Source organism: Corvus cornix, chromosome 15, assembly GCF_000738735.6.
Source record: "Corvus cornix cornix isolate S_Up_H32 chromosome 15, ASM73873v5, whole genome shotgun sequence".
NCBI classification, from domain to species: Eukaryota; Metazoa; Chordata; class Aves; order Passeriformes; family Corvidae; genus Corvus; species Corvus cornix.
In genome coordinates this window covers 8728724-8743122 of record NC_046345.1, presented here as the reverse complement: position 1 = coordinate 8743122, position 14399 = coordinate 8728724, and the positions used below count along the sequence as shown (strand labels likewise).

General features: G+C 43.7%; 1 protein-coding gene across 5 annotated transcripts in view; it reads right to left on the bottom strand.

Annotated features, from left to right (window-relative positions):
* Positions 1–11729, bottom strand: part of CLTCL1 (clathrin heavy chain like 1) — a 34609-nt gene extending 22880 nt beyond the window's left edge. For 3 of the 5 annotated variants that reach the window (XM_039561054.1, XM_039561051.1, XM_039561053.1), the window contains exons 1-2: positions 11586–11729; positions 3185–3392 (exon numbers count right to left, since the gene is read on the bottom strand). In XM_039561054.1, coding sequence (XP_039416988.1) covers positions 3185–3392; positions 11586–11627 — 250 coding nt within the window. In that variant the 5' untranslated portion in view covers positions 11628–11729. Of the gene's footprint in view, positions 1–2538; positions 2542–3184; positions 3393–11585 lie in introns of all 5 variants that reach the window. The other 2 variants (XM_039561050.1, XM_039561052.1) reach the window with 1 other exon arrangement.
* Positions 11730–14399: the final 2670 nt, after the last annotated feature.

Below are 14399 nucleotides of genomic sequence, written 5' to 3'. Positions count from 1 at the left end.
CACCCACTCAGACTGCTGGAGTATTGGCTTGTAATGCCATTATTTCTAACCCCATTTCAGAAGCGTTTCCTGTTAGTAACACTTGTGACTGTCAAACTGGGAGATGTTCGCTGATAGATAAAGGCTGCTGGCCCCTGAGAAATGGTATTCAAGAGTTACTAATCCCAAGATACTATGTATCTCAAACTGCTCTACAGCATAATTTATACATAAATTGATCATGTTAGTTTAATGCAGTGCCAAGAGATAACGCAAGACTTCAGAGCTATCACATGCAGCATTTGCTGCCTGGCTTAACTGCATTGAGAACTGTCAACCTGATCAACTACATCCTTGGAGAGCTTGTTACCTTTCCTGGGACCAAAAGCAGCCTGCTAATGAACACTTTGCTCTGCACATGCACTTACTGTATTAGACAGATGCAGTAAGCCCAGGCCTGTAAGCTGATAGCTGGAAAGAGCATATTTACTGTACTGGATAACAATTTATCTAGCAATGGCCTGGTGCTATCAAGGGACGGATTTTGAACTCCCAAACTGTGCAGCCTCACATGCAGCCAGGAGACAAGTAGTTCTGGAAGGGCTCTGGTCACCATTTAAACAACAATCCCAGTATGTGCATACAGAAATTGCTCTTAAGGACAGTCTCCCCAAAGAGGAAGCAGGATGTCTTCCCTAGTTTTAAGAATACAGGAGAAGCCGACAAACAGCTAAAAGCTCATGGTTGTCCCTTTTCTAGACTAAATTTGACTGCTGTGTCACAGTGGAAATGGCTCTACAAGATTCACTAGGCAGTTTAGCCCTAGATGTTGGGAGCTGCAGAAACCACAGCTTTTCAATTTCCTAAGTGTGGCAACATAAATTTACACTTCACAACCCTAAACTGTAATTAAACTGCAAAAAAATTCTGTTATTTGGATTAAGCAGGACCTGCTATATAGTCATAGTGAGGGCATGTGTGTATTTGAGTCATGTCTACTTGAACACTTTATTAGGCCAAGATTCGAGATAAAAAGACTTGAGGTTTTTCTGATCAAACTACCAAACTGGTGAGTCTAAACAGACTATACAGGCATAATCAAGTAAGCAGACTACTCGTTTTTTGAACATCAGCACAAGAATTTACATTTCAGTTCACTGGAGCATGAAGTTTCTCCATTCCCCAAAGAACGGAAGCACCCTCAAATGCTGCATTCTCCACTTACACCCACTGCTGAGTACTCCCAGTACAGAGCAGTGCAAGAGGACCAAGAACACAAGGACAATGCATAAATCTTGGTACACCAGGAGAATGCCACATGCAATCCAGAAATGAAATTGTGCATACTGTACTTCAGTTTAAATCGAGAACCATTTCATTTCTTTTTCTGAGGGTAGGTTTCTCCATGTATTGCTCAATAATCCTGGGATTACGAGCAACTCCCCATCATGGCACGCTGAGTCACAATATGTAACCACTTTGACTACTGAAGCCTCATCGAATCAGCAGGGAAAAGTCTGGAGTGACAGACTGACTTAAACCATGCCTTCAGGTTATCATGGATAACATATTGGTTAGGTAGGTCTATTAACTCTCTTTTCTACCCAACCCTCTGATCACTAGATTATTTAGAGAAGAGATCATCAAGTTTGCAACACTTGACAATGCAACTGTGCATGTCAACATGACATCATTAACTCAACCTTGTCAGTTCAGAGGACAGATTTATTCACTCTGAATGGACAGAACAATACTCCTTTTGAGCAAGTCTTAACTGGCAAGAATAAAGCTATATTCTTTGAAGCTGATGGTAATCCATTTAGTTAGTATATTAGTTTTAAAACCAGATTACATAGTTTCCTTTTAAGAGGCAGACGAAGCTCTGCTAGTGTAGAGAAGGCACTTTCCTTGCCAATACAGTTTATTTAAAGGGGTCCAAGACAAAGGACAGTAAACTCTTAACAGATATGATTTTTTTTTTCATTGTTACCTTTACCCATACCCAGGGTAAGGCAGTCCTTTGCAAGATGTGTAACTATCTCAGCTGAATCACAGATTCAGCTGAAGTCAAACATCCACTTTAGTTCTCACCTGATGTCAGTATAAGCCTGAGATCAAAGAAAAGAAGTTAGAGGTTTTGTGCCAGTTCTGAGGACAGTTATTTCTTGGACCCCTAAGTAATTTCACCATGATTTTTCACAATAAAAAACACACTTAGGCAGAAATGAATAGCACACAGGACATGCTAGCGGAGGTCTCTCATAAAAATATTGCAACTTCATTTTGTCTATCAACTGTACTTCCATCACATATACATACACACAAACATTAAAAGCACACCCTCCTCCTTCACTTGGTACAGTCAATAGTCAAAACAGCCAAATGGTTAGAAACGAGCCAATGGAGAACATGATCACTGTAATGCCAGTTGAGGATTAAGATTCCCCCACCTGGCCATGAAGTGAACTGTCAAATGGCTACCTTAAAGTTCAGGACTTTTTATGAGATTGGACCATTCTGTACTACCACACATACAATGGCAGGACAAAGTTCACTCACCATCTGTTTAGATAAGATGCAGGAAGAAAAGTACATAGTCAGTAACAGTTATTGAGATTAAATACCAGATGTTGGTCATTTGAGAAAAGAGCCAGAGACGTATTAAAATTACTTCTTTGAGCTCTGAGTGCTATTTAAAGGCAGTAACAACATCACAGGTAGCAGTAAACAGAGGTCTTCTAGCTGCAAGACCGTGTGATTATCAAACTTAACATGCTTGCTATGTTCAGACTTTTACACTTGCTGGCCATCCTTATGACATTTTTGTCACTATCTAGTAAAACCTTCAGCTCAAGAAAGGGCCAGGATATGGCAGAAAACATGGCTTTACACCCCTATTCATCTACACAAGTGTCCATTATGTTTACAATACCTGTTTAAAGGGAAAGTATACCAGATGCTGACCTGGTCCTCAGTAAGGATAGGAGGCTGCAGTGCCAGGTCCAAGCATCTCACACCCACTTGGAGGAAAATCATCCAAAGATTACTGAAAGATCTACTGCCAAAAATACAGCATGCAAGTTCAGGCAAGAATTCTTATCCTCATATACATTCTTCTTAGAAAGTTTACATAAAGTTTAAAAGCATTAATAAGCAGTAATACAGCTAAACAGTTTTCATACTGCAATCATAAAGGGTTACTCACCTTTTAGTGCTATTACTTTAGAAGCTGGATTCATGATGGCACTTTCTGCAGAAATTGGACGTCTGATGGGTGTTGTTGGATCGCTCATGTCAATTATTACTACTTGCGCCTGCTCTCCTACTTTCTCCCTTATGCAGATGAACTTGTCAGATTCCATTGTTAGGGTGCTGAAACCAATGTTTGCTGGATTAATGCCCAAATTTTGGAGCTAGAAAGACAAAAAAGGCGTGCTTAATTATCCTTCCCTTGCTGAAGATCTAACTCAAGCCTCTACATCTAAAATTTCCTCCAGAAGGAAATGTAAGCCTGACAAGTTTCTCTGACTAGAGTGCACACCATTGAACTATGATTTATCTTCTGATTCTCTTTGTTCCATAGGCAAAGAACTATACAGTTGTCAGTACTCAGGTCCTAAAGACATTCCAAAGTTGTATTACTGATGCAAACTAAAAGGAGTTTTAACTTACGCATTTATTGCTTAACCCAGTTCTAGTAACATGGTAAGACTACACCAGCAGTAGCATCACTATTTTAGTTTTAGAAAGGCTGGTAAATTTTATGTTCAAAACTTAAGTGGCAGAACTGCAATGTTCAGCATCAGTGGGTAGTACAGAAAGAGTCAATTACTCTTATGCAACCCACTCCTAGCAACAGTGTGGAATGAAGTCTACACAGCAGGTCTCAATTGGCCTACAAGTGGACTTGTTCATCTTACTTCACCTAATTCTTACCAGTGAAAAGTAAGAAAGATATGTTAAAATAAATAGTCATTTCACCTCTCCTTGCCCAAGATGTCATGCCATTAGGCTCAACAACAAAGGTAGGGATTGTAATGCAGGCCCCTTCCAGCCATATGCCCACCTCTAAAAACATAACTTATGCTCAACCATACAAGAGTAAAAACAAAGTAGTTACTCTAAATGTAACGTGGAGTCATTTTGTGCTGCCAAATAGACTACCCTATAAGATGGCTATATCTCATTTTCATCCTTTTGTATTAACTTTGTTTCCATTCACTCTCCATTTCAGTTAACAGGAGGAGGTGGCAGTGAACAAACATCACTGTTTCACTGGTCCACAGTAAATCGCATTTACCTATGCAGCACACCCCGGCTTAGTATGTCTGCAAGCTGCATTTTATATAACAGTAACTGTGACAAGCCTGAGCACCTGCTTTATGCCCCAAAGCGATGCTTTTCAAGCACAGGAACTGTATCAGCTTCACTGAAGCTTCTCAAAGGATTAACCTATACTGCTTTTCAGTGCATTGCAAGTGAAAAATTACTGCCCTCAAGGATACAGGAATCTACCACCAGCATCACTGAGTCATTACACTCCTTTGACACATACCACCAGGACCTTCACACAATAGACTAAATCCCTTGGGCAAGAAGTACCATGATGGTGCCACAAACACTGTTTTAGTGTGTTTGAGCTGGCTGATCATGGTTTGTTACAGCTTCAGTAATGCTACTCTCTAAATCGTAAATTGGGTATGTAACAGAGATACCTTTAAGTGTGGTGTGTCAGGACTGTGCCCAAGAATGCCTCAGGAATTGTTTGTTTTCTGTTGAGCTAACTAATGAAGAGCTATTCAGCTCAGTAACTGCTAATCTCAACAGACTCAAGTCTCAGTAACGTAATGTAAGCCAAATGTACGCACGCGTAAAAAGACATTTATTCATTCCTGTAAGTGTCTCTCAGCAGAATTGAGAGCCATTCAACTAACACCTCACTTCAGGGGTAAATACTTAATACACAGTGGTAAACTTCAGCAGGTGCCATTCATTCCAAAAGAGAATCAAAGTTTAGGTACAAGGTCATCAGAACATGCTTGCACCTAGAGTTTTGAAAACAAATCTACCAGGCAGGTGGCTATTACAGCCTTCTGTGTCAGTAAGGAGAAGTTTTCATACCAATACAACTTGTGCACCTTTCACATGTAACACAGAACGTTTTAGCACCCAATAAACATGCAAGTTGTAGCTCCATCAACTTCTGTGACCTTGAACCATACAGGAATAAACGATAGGCTCTTAATTCCACTGCTCTTGCTCACTTGCTCTACACCAGACAATATCCACATACTGTCACAAATGACACGTTCATGCAGCAGACACTTAAGCACTTTGATATTGAGCACATTCTGAGTCCGTCTGCCAACACAGTACAGTCCATTGTAAGAGACTGATTAAGTATCACAAGAGTAGTCAAGAGATTTAATTGCAGCACAGCTAAGTTCCTAACTTGATTTAATTAATCCAAATCCAGATGTGTTTCCAAAGTATTGAAGCAGAAACACAGCTTTTTCAAGGTCTCTTCTCAATTTGTGTGCTTCAGTTTGACCTACTCTTCAAGAGATAGACCCTGGCCACTCATTTTGCATAGTGAGAACCTTGAAGCATTTCCTACTTGAAGTTCAGCTTTAAACCCACCACTATTCACTCCAAAGTCTGGTCCCTGTTGAAGAAAACATTTTGGGTGTCTTCACTAAAACAAGTATGATTTTGCATCACGCTCTGGTATTAAAATTTCGTGCTTTAAACTATACAAAATTTAGCAAAGGCTTCAGAAAATGTAATGCTAAATTCTGCTTTAGTATCACTGCCACCCTTATTATTAGGGAAACCCATCATATCTTTTAAAGGCTAAATGCCAGTACTGCCTAAAGGATGGTCATGTAAATACTGCAAGCCTCAGTCAATGATGACAACACTTCACGGTTTAGCAGTCTGAAAACACTGAAGACTGTTCCTACCATTAGGGGAGTGGTACATACCCTCTTGAGATATGTAAGGCAGTGTAAGAGGCATAATCCTTACTGACCGAAGAACAGGAGCAGAATCCCGCTACCATCAAATAAAGGAGCATCAGCCAGCACCACTTTTACCCTGGATGGGACAAATCTTCTACGATGATTTGAACAATGTTGTTCTAAAGCACCTTCCTACCCTTCCTCAAGCAGAAAATTAGTAGAACTTTATTACAGGAGGTAGCAAGCACTCAGCTATGTATCTTAAAAGGCCTCAGGAAAAGATGCTACAGGTCATTACCGAGGTTTGTATATATTAACTGTGATTTTCCAGTTTATTTTCATAAAGGAGTGAACAACAGGCCTCTCAACTACTACTAAATTTTCATTTTTTATTATGCTCCTTAGGCAAGCAGTACCCTCTCTCAAACTAAGGTTGTTTTCTTCTGAAAAGGAAGATTCAACACTACACAGTCATTCCAGAGGTATTTACTATGATTTCCGTGATTCCATTTACCATTGTTTCCATGATTTCATCCACACTTTACTTTTGGGTAATCCAGTTAAACCCTACCAAGCACCCCCATGTAGGTTACAGCAAGCCTTGCTGTAGGGGAAAGGGTAACATTCTGTTCTACAAGTAACAGCCTAATGCCTCTCCTGCCATAACACCCATTAGCTACACACACACCATAGAACCATTTTCACCATCAGGCTGAAAGAACCAGGTAACAAAGATTTTTGCTTCATAGATATCTAGTACTACTACAGGCTGCGTTAGATACCATAAGACTTTTAAGCATCTTATAGATACTGAGAACTTACTGACATGGTTTGATTCTCAACATGAATGAAGACACAAAGACATTCAGGATGAAAGACCATTATTAATCTGACATTTAGTCTTTACCCATTCTTTACCAGCATTGTACCATTTGCTAAGAAATGAAGCCAAGATGCCTTTTACACAAGAGCTCTGCTAAATAGTGAGCTTTCTAATGATTTTCCCTTACTATGGAGTGCAGTGATCCAGACTGAGCCAGCATAGACCAACTCAGATACTGATACCTCTGGTCTTCAAACTAAGTCCGCTTCTCTAACAGGAAATAATTAAGCCTAACTTACAGTCTAATACTGACACTCCAGTAATTGGGACCTACCATCAGTTAAACGCTGGAGTCAGAACTCTGTGAATTTAGTATCTCTCCAGAGTTCAGTAAGTATCCCGTTTCAGCTTTATGCCACGTAATTCTAGTATAAATGCTTGTTAGAGGTGATCAACTACTGTTTTTAAGGCCATTAGAAAAGACTAAGGCTTGGACAGAGGCTGCACATACCCAAATAAAAACTGCCTGCTAAAAGCATGTATCTTTTTAAACACAACACAAACCAAGAATGCAGTAATAGTTTCCTGTAAGTATTACTCGTGACTACATAAAGTTCTAATCATCCCCCATAAGGATGGGCATGTAACTGTTGGATATCCCTGCTCAACTGCTCACCCTCACCTCATCTCCTGCTATAGTTCCCATTTTGACAGCTGAGGGACACCAAACAACTATGTAAGACCCAAAACATGCAAGACCACTGCTCTTCGCTGCAGTTGCGATTAGACTTTCATCTTAAGTGACAGTTACTCCCTACACAAAAATCTATTTCTGTATGTCTGTGATGAGGACTGGATCATCTATTGAATAAGTATCACTACCATGTGCAGGGCACTTTTGAATCCAACAAGCAAATGTGGGCTCTTCATCACTGAATAACAGAATCACATCATAATATTTAGCCCTACCTTTTGAATACAAATCTGAAAAGTCACTTAGAGCTTGCAAATATCCTGAGTGCTTCTTAAAGTCCATATGTCCCAGCAAAGCAAACTTATGAACACCATCCAGCTCAGTCATGCCTATTGCACAACAGATAGTTATTCTGTTATTCTTAGTAAGACAAGCCAGACTATCCAAAGTGGGTTTGTCTTGAAAATGATGGAAGTTAATCTACATCCTTTATGCTTAAAACCAGGATACTTTAGCTTGTCAGTGCTGTACCAAGATGTGCAGAACTTACGTATCGAGAGTATGTCACGCACACAAGTTTTCTCACAGTAGTTGGCTGTGCTCAAGAGCCTGTATCAGTTACTGAACAGAAAGGAGGACAGTCTGTCTGTGCATTGAAGGGACGATGGCCCCAATCCTGGAACCTGAGACGTTGCTTAAACGACAGTTTTCCCCACAGACAAGCAAAGATTTTTGCTAATGAAAAGCTAAAGAAAAGCTCAAAGAGGCACAAAGAGATGCTTTTAACACAAAAGCAATGACTAAGTGAAGGAAAAGTTTAATTTTAGATCAGGAACACTTTGTACACTGGATTCCAGTAGTATTGCTTCCAGTCTATGTACCAGTATATTTGGTCTTTTACTTCACTTCCATTGTAAACTACAATCCCCTTGGAAGAGGGGTTCAATTCGGTAAATAATTTATAATTCACTACTCCAACAGAAGCAGTGGAGTTAAGAACCTGATTAAATCACATTAGCTTAAGTAGCATGCACAAGTAATTCACTGCAGCAGGACTTGGCATAGTTTGCACTGCTGCAGCTGGGCAGTCACCAGACAGATAAAAACTAAGTCCTTGTTTTATTCCCCTCCCTTGCTATGAGACTTAAACGATAATATCCTCTGGGGGAAAAACGAGCAAGACGCAAGTTCTTCATGAATTTGTGAAGACTCTTAGTGACAAGAGTTCACAACTAAAAATAACTGTTCAACTGCATTAAATAACAAACTTTGAGTTCCTTCTACCACACCAAGCCATAGGTATCTTTTTTTCACTGCAGCTATTCTCCATCCTTCAGCTCACACAGGACTTGAACATACAAGCTGTAACAACTTCAAATTTAACATGCCCTGCGACTGGCAGTCACTCCTCCTGCACTGCTCAGTCAGAAGGATGATCAACATAAGGCAAAATGAGCTGCACAAAGAATGTAAAGTAAACAGTCTGCTGATCCCTATCTCTACATGGACCAAGATCACTGTTTCACTTCACACTACCATTTATCCACTTCCAGCGAGAGAGAGTGGGAGAGGAGTTCAGTATTTAGCACTGCAACTTATGTTTAGCTTCTCTGGAGAGCACCTTCTGCATGGTTTAGTTCTTCTTTTAGTAAAGTACATACAACTACCTCAGGAAGACTCTGAACTTAAGGGAAATGTTTCACCAGCAACAGGCTGAACTTGGAATTAATTACAGCACTAACTGATATTCTAATCACTTAAAGCTGTATTAATTAAAAAGGCTACAGGTAGAAACAGCACACAGATTGAACGAAGGCACAGAAAGATTTAACTTAGAATCACTGAAACACAACAATTACATGGAATTGTAACTTTTTTGGCTTTATCATAAAGCAGCATAGTAGATTTGCTATACTAATTTTAAATATGATAATTTAACCATAGTAAAGACAATTACTTGGAAGTAATGTGGGGGGGAAAAAGAGAGATTAATCTGATAGGGCTAAATACGTGTGACAGTGTAGCATGAATAGAAGGCCTAACGTTTTCACAAATTCTCTACCAGTCAACAACAAGCACCACGTAACATTACTTTATGACTCTAGATTCTAGTTTACAACATACAATAAGTTAGAGCTGATATAATTGTACTGCAGATATCCAGCCAGAGCAAACACTATGAGTTCCTACATTCCTTCCATTTTCCCTCCCCATTTATCCCACCATGTAGGGACAACTGCAGAAGCAGCATGAGGAGGCTACTGCATGCCTACTCCCAGCTACTACTGATCTCAATCTCTCTTTAGCAGAGTACTGCTTTAGAGCTTCTGCACTCAGCCTGGGGGAGAAGCAGGAGTGAATGCTGAAGAAGTTTGTTCCCACATGTTAGCAACGGATATCCCAGGGTTTTCTCTGCTCCTCCATGTAGCTTTCTTGCTGAGGAAAAGTGACTTCAAGCACAGGATTAGCCTTTTCAATAAGATCAAACTGTTTAAGAGCAAAAGCAGGTGGTAGCAAAAAATAGAGTATGACTTCAGTACAAATCCCTCGAAAAGCAGGTGGGCAGCCCCCCACCCAAACCTGAGGTACCATAATGCTGATATTGGCAGTGTTGCAAGATGCTCAACACTGGTAATCAAAGAAACAGTCATTTAACATGCAAAGCAGCACAGGACACCTCTTGCATATTAAGTGTGATGTCCTCGCATCGCTATTGTATCGATCAAACGCAATTAGCAGGACTGGTTATACTTGCCAGTTTTAAATGGTAAGAACTATATGCTCTCTAAGGAGAGTCTGACATCAAAACCACTTTGATCCCAAGTTTCTTACTGAGACAGCTGTTCTGCAGCTCTTATGAACCTATTTGAGATTACTATAATCACTGCTATAGTGGACACTGGCAAGGAGGATGTGGAGTAGAATTCTTCACCATGTTAAACTTTCCTAACCCATGAAAACTCAGAGAACACAGGTGTGTCTCCTCCCTTGGACAGAGAGATTAGATATTTCTGGAATTCACTCCAATTACTGTTTTTTTCAAGATAGAGCTCCTTCTAGGGTCACCGGGACAGTTCTTCCAGTTAAGCAAAAACATACTTCCCAAAGGGAGCTGGAAGCGGCTGTAACCATTTCCCAAGCTGAAATGCCCAAAGTGGCATGAAGTACACACTGGGAGATGATACCCAGTTCGTATTTTGAAATGGATGCCTGATTTGACAGAAAGGGGCGGTACAGCGACAGAAGGATGACTTGCCAAGTCCACTTCCTGTTCTCTCATTCATTTAGTAAATTCCTTTAATTCCTGCTGCAAACTGCACGTTCAGAGACTGCTGTTCTCTCACTCCATTTACAACCCTCCCTCACCACCAGGTCACAAGGAAACAGATCAACCGGTTTGTCTGTGCTGCATTCCATTAGCCATGGATCTTTTCCAATGCTGGCATTACGGTTTTCACAGGATATTAAGAACAGAACCATGTCATTTTGGGGGAGGATTTTTTTAATATTGTTATGTTTGGAAGGAGAGACAGAGGCTGTGCAGCTTCCAAGTCCAAATGGTTTCTTACACCTCATCTCACCAATTCCCTCACAGCTGCACAAAAAGAGGTTCCCAGGAACCTTCGCGATCCAGGGGCTGATAGTCGTGTAGGTAAAAGGAAAAAACCAAGATCCGCCTGGAAGACTGCGGCGTCCACCCAAGCTGAGGCGGGGGAGCGCCCGCGGTGCCCGGGGCGAGCAGCACGGCTCCGGCGCGGCGCCTCCCCCTCCACGGAGCGGGAGGTCCCTCAGGCGACGAGTGACTCTGCACAAATCGCGGCCGCTCCGCACGCCGCGGGGACGCAGCTCCAGGGATAGAAGGATGGACGGACGGATGGACGAAGAGAAGCGGCAGCCCAGAGTCCGCATCGGGGGCGGGCTCGGTCCCGCGCGCCTTCCCGCGGCGCCCAGCGGGACGGCGGCCGCACTCCGGAGGGGAGGAAGGAGGGGACGGAGCGGGTTCCCTCGCGGCCTGGCCCCCTCTCCCCGCCCTCAGCGTGCCCTCGACACCCCCTCTCTGAGAGACGGTGCAAGGCAGAAGAGGGGGACCCCGACCCCACGCCTTCTCCGCTGCCCCCCCTGCGCTCACCTGGAAGTGCTCCTGGAAGCGAATAGGCAGTATCTGGGCCATGGCTGGGGGCGAGCTCCCCAGGGCAGGGGCGCGGGGCAGGGGACAGGCGGTGAAGCGGGGCGGCCGCCGGTGCTCCCCTCACGGCGGCGGGAGCGGCGCAGGCGCGGAGCCCTCGCTGGGATGGCGCCCGGCACGCCCGCCACCCTCCTCGGCCTCGGCGCGGGGCCGCTCACTCGCTGGGATCACTCCGCACCTCACCAGCCTGCCAGGGTCTCCTCAAATAGTCCCTCCCCGCCGCCCTTCTTCCCCCGCCCATCGCCGCCGCCGCTCGCCCGCCATCACCCTCCCGCTTTCCTCTGCCCCGCTATCCCTCACTCCCGCTGAGGGCACGGGCTGGGAACGGGGTTCTGAGGAGCGGGTGGTCCCTGCCGCAGCTACGGCCAGCGGAGAGGGGCGGGAGGGCTTGTCAGAGTGCAGGTATCCTTCCGCTGCTGCCACACACGCTCACGTGACCCGGCCCCCTCCCCGGCTCCCTCCGGCGCTGCCCCCGGCCCACCCTCACCGCGACCCCCGGGCCTGCCCCAGACCCACCCTCACACCGACCCTCGGGACTCCTCCTGACCCACCCTCATACCGACCCCGGGGTCCCTCCCGGCCCAGCCTCACACGGACCCCCAGCGCTGTCCCCGGCCCACCCTCACACCGACCCTCGGGGCTTCTCCCTCCTCTTCCTCACAGCCGCGCGACCGCGCCGGGGCGATGCTCCCCTCAGCGCGCCGTGACTCCCGCTAGAGGTGAGGAGTAAGACAAGGAACACCCAGGAGCTGCCTGGTGGGCTCTGGAAGCCAGGAGCCGCCTGCCTGGCACCTGCCGTCGTGGCTGACTGTGCCAAAGTGCGACCCTTCTTCTCCTCCTTCTCGTCCTTCTCCTCCTTCTCCTTGGCAGCCCCAGAACGCCCAAAGGCACTGGGGTCTGGCTGGGTCAGACGGTTGCTCTTGGCTCACCACCCACCGACTTAGCCCTAGCACCATGTGGGCTTTGCTACCTGCAGTCATGGCTGAAGGTAGGCGATGGGGTTTATGACATGTTACCAGCTATGAAAACCATCCAACTGTTCTGCCCTGTTCAATTTTTAAATAGAAATAGGGCTCCTTCCCCAAGAGTTGACATTGTGAGTCGGAAGCTATTGAATAACCAAGAAGCAAAGGGTCCAACATACAAGAGATACATCAACACCTTTTTTTTTTTACCCTCACTCCTAGGCATCCCATTAGCATTAGATGAGGGAGGTGAAGGTAACGTTAGTGCTATTTCTCCTAAATTACAGTAATCCTTTGAGGTGGAAATGGCTGCAGTAGTGCTAGCTCCAGCAGTTTTATCCAGAGTATTGTGTTGTTCACATTTTCCCAGAGAGCTCAGCTCTGGGAAACACAAGATTATAGGAGAATCTCTAATACAAAGCTGAACAAGGGACCCCTGAAGACTCAAAACCAGAAGGCAGATTAAAACAATTTCAAATACATTACAATTTAAAACCTCATTATTTTCGTTTAACCTCATTCATTTTTAGTACGTGGAGCTGGGAATTACCAAAACTGGGTTAAGTTTCCAAAGGAATCATAGGTGTGGCTCGCTGAGACACCTGGGTTCCTACTGGCACACACGGTTCCAGACTGCAGCCATGGGGATCCCTTGGTCACGAATGGGAGACTGAAGGTCTACAGCTTGGACTGAGGAAACCCTGAACAGCCCATTGAACAGGTGGCTGAGAATGAGATGCTGCTAAAGCCCCATCCCTGCAGAGCTCTGGGATCTGTAGCTCTCCCCAGAGGACTCAGGGTTGGGGTTACACACCAAGGTCTGGTCCCTCAAAAAAACAAAGCAAAAACTGGAGCTAAGATGGAGACAACTTTTCTTTATGTGGTCCAAAGGGGTTTGAGTAGCATCTGCTCTGTAGGTTTGTTAGTTGCAGTTTAATTATGGTGGGTTATGAGTTTCTAAATGCAGGCAAGTCAGCAGTGCTGCAGAGAGAGACCACCAGTGGGACATCAGGACATATCTGTCACCAGCCCATTTTGGTGTAGTGAGCTTGTTCTGTCAACTTCCCTCCCACACATTCACTTTATGGATGCTAATTAATTATATCCAGAGCTCCTATTTTTGCTAATTTATTTCTATTTCTTAAAAAAACCAAGCCACATACTTTCATCACTTATTGTACAAATTAAGTAGTACCTCTTGTGTAGTGTACATAGTTATATATATTTTTATATCATTAATATTTTAAAGAAAATTGTGACAAAGGAGCAACAGATTTTCCTCTGAGATATTTTTATTATTAAGAATTACAAATGCACAGAAGTCACTGTGTACTGTGTGCAATCTTAATAGTCTGGCACTAAGCTGCTGCCATGAACTAGCGAGATCACTGGCTAAGGAAACCAAGGCTCTTTTAAAGTATAATTAAAATTAAAGGTCTGTTATATTTCTTCACTCCAATTTTAATAATATAATCCTTCATGCCCACTCCCAGCTGGCCAAATCCTAATTACAACATCCCATAATTTCTGTAGTAAAAAAAGTATCTCACTTTATGTAAAAGTGCTTTGCCACACTTCTGTCTGCTGATGTCTTTCTCATTTGTATCTTCTTTGCGCTGCTCTGTGTTTAAATATCTGTCCTTTCTAAGACCTGGCTTTGCTGATCCCAAGGGTTGGAGTCTTTGCAAGTGTGATCAGCTCTGAAGAGTGAGCTGAGAATGTTGGACATTTTTGCACAAATCAAAAAAATGGGAAAAGTATTTTGCCATCTTTTCTCCACTTTGCGGCCTGC